The sequence below is a fragment of the Haliotis cracherodii genome, unplaced genomic scaffold (assembly GCF_022045235.1).
Source record: "Haliotis cracherodii isolate W230 unplaced genomic scaffold, xgHalCrac1.p SCAF_9, whole genome shotgun sequence".
NCBI lineage: Eukaryota > Metazoa > Mollusca > Gastropoda > Lepetellida > Haliotidae > Haliotis > Haliotis cracherodii.
In genome coordinates this window covers 35989671-35996330 of record NW_027266343.1, presented here as the reverse complement: position 1 = coordinate 35996330, position 6660 = coordinate 35989671, and the positions used below count along the sequence as shown (strand labels likewise).

General features: G+C 35.4%; 1 protein-coding gene across 5 annotated transcripts in view; it reads right to left on the bottom strand.

Annotated features, from left to right (window-relative positions):
• Positions 1 to 803: 803 nt before the first annotated feature.
• Positions 804 to 6660, bottom strand: part of LOC139453411 (G protein alpha i subunit-like) — a 175820-nt gene continuing 169963 nt past the window's right edge. For all 5 annotated transcript variants that reach the window (XM_071235101.1, XM_071235100.1, XM_071235098.1 and 2 more), the window contains one exon: positions 804 to 6389. In XM_071235101.1, coding sequence (XP_071091202.1) covers positions 6205 to 6389 — 185 coding nt within the window. In that variant the 3' untranslated portion in view covers positions 804 to 6204. The remainder of the gene's footprint in view (positions 6390 to 6660) is intronic.

The following is a 6660-nucleotide window of genomic DNA, read 5'->3' as shown; positions in this document are numbered from 1 at the left end:
GCCGAATTCATAACGGATTTAAAAGTAATTGATGTCTAAAACTGATACAGACGGATGTTTTTGATAACACTGGCTTGTTAACACATATTTTCAATTCCTGACACGGATAATCATATTGTCAATAATGATTATAGCTACTGTTGTCATTAATTTTACAGGGCCAAGTTCCTGATGTCGTGAAATTTAAATGACACAGACACTGATATCATCAAAAATTATTAAATCAGATCCTGTTACCAAGAAATAAGTAAATGAAAAAGGAACCTAATACAATATGAAGTAGAGCCAAATTTATTTAAAATAAAAATTTTAGATCGGCAAAAGGAAACATTTTCTTCATTGTTTCTCAGTAAAAAAATTGATAATCAAATTTTAAATACTTATTTACAGAATAACCAACTAACCATATGGAATAATAGAGTAGCTGTGATGAGTGAATTCATGCTAAAATTCCCGTGTTTTGGTTAGAGAAGGAAATCAGAACATTAATTCACGACAAAAGAACAGTTAATCCATAATTCAAAGTTATTGGTTGGTTATTCTGATAATACAATTTTACAAAAAAAATCACAAATAATTATGCTAACAAATCAGTAATATGGTTAGTTCATTTACGTTTGTTTGTTATACACTAAATGCATGAAGTCATTTTTATTTTGACCAAAGTTATATGTTCCTTATGGAACAAAATGAAATATTCTTTTGAAAAATTCATTCAATGAGAGCTCACTAACGTCATAATGCACAGGGTAAATAGTGCCCTTGTAATCTTGTTGGTATTATCTATATTTGACTTTGATTTCTGTTCATTATAGCTTTAATCCAAATGAAAATATCCCATCGATACCTGTTGTTGAAGATGTTAGTTAGCCAGTGACTTAGTTGTGGAATCGAGGGTAAGCATTTTTTTTTAAAAACAACACCGGCATCAAACAAACTAATGTGTGTCATGTAGATGCATGTACTGTGCTTAACAGTACAGAAGTTAACATGAATATCGTGTATTGTCCAATAAGACACATTGTTAATAATCTAGAATGGTGTATACACTAACAATGTTAATAATCATAAACATTGTGTACATGCATAGACACATAATATATGATTATAAACAATGTATATACAACAAATATACTTTGTAAACATGAACATTGCGTAAACATTAAAGAATTTTAACAATCAACATTTTGTAAATGCATGAACACTGCATGAATTCTAGAAAAAAAAGTGCAAAGTTATGTGAAAACATACTATATTAACATGTTAATATTGTGTAAGTTCTGAAATACATAAGTATACATTTCATACATAATGATGTATACAATTAATAACATTGTCAGAGCATAGATAGGACATAACAAATAAACATTTCAATGTTAATTTCCACACTGAAGACATTTCTTAAATGACAAGCATAAAAGTCCAGCAAAGTTCTCAAGTGTGTACAACAACAAAATGTTCAACAAATATTTACCAAAACATCAACAACAGCAACGAACATGTTTTTGTTATTTTTTCACTATTTTCTTACAATTCTTGAAAGCTTCAAACAAGATACAAATTCATATATCAATCTTTGTACTGTGACAGTCTGTGTTGAATAAGTCCAACACTTGGGTAGCAATGCGGTGATAAAAGACTTCTTTTCACTGCAATTGATACAATGTTCCAAGCAAAACACAAGTCGGATACCATCTGATATCCCTTCCAGAGATATTGAAGATGGCAGGTATTACCCAGGGTTGGGCAGCAATGTCCATCATCTGATTCCAATACCTCACAGGTATTCATCATGGCCTTCTGGTCATGAAGTCATCAATGTTCGTATAGGTGTAAACAAATACACCCTGACATTGTTCTCAGCAAAATCCATTGTGAGATTCATTTTACCATCCAGGAATAATCAAAGATCATAAATATACATATCATTTTATCAGAACAAGATACATATAGTCATAAAAATGCAATGTAGATACAGGACTATTTTTTTGGTTTTTAAACTTTTTCAACAAAGCAAAAAAAAACATTTGATACATATGTCAATGCAAGAAAAAGTTGTCAAGTCAATTACCTCGAGATCAGAGGTACAAAACAAATAATATATCATGTGTTATTCTGTGTCATTCTCCAACTACAGTTCTTGGACAAAAATTGTATTACCTTCCCCAACGTCCACATCTGGTCATCAATATCAGTCAATAAATACATTTCCATTGTTAACTAGAATATTTGGTGTGCAGTTCTACTTGTGTGATTCTATTGTCGTGCCATGATATTGCATAGGGCAGTGGGATTGAGCCAGACAACCAGCTCTGGTTAAATATGCCTTATTAAGTAAGAACAATCAAGCTATTGTCAGATCAGTACCCTATCAATCTTCTCCTCCATTTATTAGTCCTTTAACTTTTGTTTCATAAGCCAGTCCTCGGAAAATGGTCAGATTTGAAAGCCTATCAATAAGTAAGTTAATAATGAGGTCAAAGGTCAGATGATACAAACCTGACCAGCTTCTCTGGGATGCTTACAGCACATTCTTTTGATTCACACAACATTTTCACTGTTATTGTTCAGAGACTCTTCAAGTATGATTGCAGCTTACTTAGTTAATATAAAGGAGGTCAAAGTTGAAACTGAACTTGATTATGTCTCCAGACAAAAACAGAATTGCCAAACAAAAAGGAACTAAATCAAATAGAGAAGAAGAAGACCAAAACCGGTTGAGCACAATCCCAAAAGGATTCCTTGTTCCTAGAATCCTTCCTATGCATATATATATCATGTTAGTGCTTCATGCTTCGTGTGCAAAAGGGATATATTTGTGTAGTTGTGATACGTGTGGGTGCCAAAGTGCAGACTATAAGAACATGGTACTGTATACCATGAACATCAAGAAAAAAACATGATTTTTTTTAGAATCAAGACAACGGAGATTAGAATACTCCATATATTCAACTGTGTGGTATCTATATACCAAATTCCTTTTACAGATCAAAAACAAACACATGAGAAGGTTTTGACATCTCAGTTCCCAAATCCCCATTTACATTCCAGTATGACAACCGAAAATATTCAGGCAACACTTCAGTTGTTTCAGTGTTTTGACAAACATCTTATTTACATAAATAAGATTGATGTCATTTTTTGCTATCGGTATTTGTTTCACCAAACATGATGCTAAAATGTGACACATAAGCAGAGCTGTAGCCAACTATACCTTCCTTGTAGGGGAAGAAGTTTCAGTTACATAATGATCCTGAACTGGTCATGGTAACAAAGCCAGTAAAACAGGGGTGGGAGCTGGAGTCCCTCGTTAGCTACAGCTCTCATGGTCAGGTGATAACTTCACACTTTGTTTATCTAGACATGACAAGCAGTGTTCATGCAAATACTCATGTATCTAAACATTTCACACGTACAATGACCAAAACTTGTTTATCATCACTAATGTGAAATAAACAGCGTTATGACAAATAACATACAAAAACACCAAGGGTAGTGACACAGTTGAATTAAAATATAGTCTATGGGTTTGTTCAACATTCACATGCATGGTGATAAGAACTTTGAAAACAATATTTAGACCAAGTCATAAACTATATTCATGAATAAGACCATTATAAAATGTGGACGAAAGGTATTCTTAAATTCAGCAAGTCTCATGAAAGTATCATTGTTTTTAGATTTCAGTCTCATACAAATTTAGCCGATATTATGCAGCCCAAAAAAACATATTTTGATAAGACAATAGGATGAAAAATCATTTTTGTTTGAGGATAAATTCCACTTTAATGACAAGAATGAACATCTTCAAGAATTTATCTTTATCATTCATCTTTAAATCCAAGAGATCTGAACCTCAAGTTCTGACATTCATATGTGCCATAACTCAAAATAGACCTGATATAAGTTTCATTCCTTCTAAATGAGAATTACTTGAGTGACTGTCCCGATCTATGTGTCCAGATGCTTTCAGAAACTGAAGACCACTGCCCTGATGTGATCCCTTGTCTGCACTGTGTGTAGAGAACTCCACGCTTCAAGATGCTATGATTGGGTGGCCTCAGATGCCCATAATCAGCATCAGAACAGCTTCATACCTAATGGCTTTTTCATATCCTTACCAGATGAAGGTATGCTATGTGTTATCAGATACAGCATCATACCTGATGATCATTAAGACCTTCCTCAGATGACCATATCCAGTTGGGCATCAGTACCATCCTTACACCTTCCTCTTTGGACTTTCTAGTTGTACACTTTGGACTTTTCTCGGTAGTTGCAGAATAATCCTTCTTTGACCTTCATCCTAAGTCACATGTGTCATCCCTTCCTTATCATTTTGTATCAAGGGCATGCCTTGTTCACTGTGACAGGGTGTTCAGCATTCATCGTATTCTATGACATTGGTTAGATTTCATAAATACAAACACCAGCCAGTGACTTACTGCTGAGTCTGGCAATGGCTTGAGAGCCACGATGTCCAGTTGGTCAGTCACTTGCTGGCTCAGGATCATGGTACTCCTGTAGTTACACATTAGAGGCTTCTCATCCTCATCATGTCCTTTTTCATCTTGTCAGGACAGCAGCACAGTTGGGTGACATCCATAAATTTGTGGCTACAATTTCTTCATGATGTCATCATAAACTCATTACTACGTCTGACAGCTGGTCAATGTCTCACACATTACAACCATTTTGCCATGACTTCTAACATCCTTGGAGTCAAGTCATAAACATGGTTCGTGTTTCTACAAATCAATATTTCCATCAGTTTGTTGACCATGGTTGATGTTGGTTCTAGAACATCAACTCATGGCACAACATATCCAATCCATTTTTCGATCCAGTTTAAAACCAACATTTTTCTTAAGTTCCAACTCATGAATCATGCCAATTCACAACATGACTCATGATGTTGCAATTCTATATTTCACACCATCCCATCTTTCACATCAAACTCCATTGAATTTGATGTTCTTGTTAACCATTGGCAAAACCAGATTTATGTCAGTTCAAAACCATTCCTCCTGCAATTTCCTGATCAACATTCCTGTTAACCATATTTCATATCACACCGATACTCCTTTGTAGGTCAGTCCCATATCCAACTTCATACAGTTCAAGCCATGTTTGTGCCTGTTCAAAAACAGGACTCATGGTGCTCCAAGTCCACTCATCTGATCAGTTCCATGATGCCATTATGCCATTTCTAGAGCATTTTTCATGGCACCTATAGTTCATATCACATGCCAGGTGAAATCAGTATGTGTTTCGTGTTTCAAACCATTTCTCTTATCAGCTCCAAAGCCAATTTCACATCAAACCATTATTCATGTCAGTTCAACTTTGATCCATGGTACTAAAAGTCCATGCATCTGATCATTTACCAACCATATTCTTCATCAATTCATGTCGGCCTCCATGCATATCCATATTCTTCATCATACCATAATTACTTGTCATTTCAAACAGGGCATGCCAGTCTGAAAACATGATTCATATCAGTCCAAGAACAATCATTCCATGTCATTCTGCTCAGCAATTCATTTCAATGCCATCAAATCTTAAGGCCCAAGGCTTCCTTGACCAAAGCTCTTGTCAGCAGGGCTTTATGCCTTGCCACTAAACTGTTTCAAAGGTTGTCCAATATTCTTGGAGTGAAGCTTTAGCCATATATCCCTTGGATCATGAACCATCTCTGCTCAGCAACATCTGATTATATATGAGTGAAGTGCCTCATTATCCCCTGTTTCTGACTGCTGTATAGCAATTCTCATAACAAAATGGCAGGGCTAACAATGACATGTGGACATGGTAACAATATTTAAGTGTCATAATGTGATTGCGCCATCTATGTTTTGCAGTGAACACTTCATATTTCTTTCCATTTCAACAATACTTAATGACAGGGGAGGACATATCTCAACTTGATGTTAGGAATTGTGGACATCTAAAAGCTGGAATAGGTTAGGATACTACAGGTGTGAAACAGGTGGGTTTAGGTTTTGGATGAGAACCATTAAATTAACAAAAATGTCCTACTGACTTCAAATTAACAGAAATCCTTTCATATTGGAATAAACCTCTGCCTTCTCTGGTGATGGTGATGAATCAGCATCCATATCTCCTCTTGACTATCTCCTTTTATCTCTAATGATGTAATATCCATTGAGACAATGATAGACAACCTCTCCATCCCATCGATCAAAAGTTGCCAGCTTTGCGGAGGTTTAGCTCAACGATGATGTCTACGACATTGGAGAGGATGTCCTTCATCATCTGGACGTCAATGGCACAGGAGACATGGATGTAGACTTGCTTGTATCCAGGCTTGTTCTGCAGGAACTGGTCCCTGATGTACTGGAGACATGTGTCCGGCTCTTTCTCACCTGCAGATAACAATATTGATACTGTAAATTAAATGTGAAATATGCGAGTGGTGTTTGTTCGCATTAATGAAACTTTGCATTTATGTCTCCTTACTGCACACTTTGATAGCGGAAATACCAACTTGAATATATACACAAATATAATTTATTGATCAGCAGTTGTAACAAGTACATAACAATTAAGTCAATGTCATTAAAAGAATAGGAATCACTCAATAGGCATCCTCTGAGTTATCACTGCTGGGGTCAGGACTTCTACCCACTCGTGTCA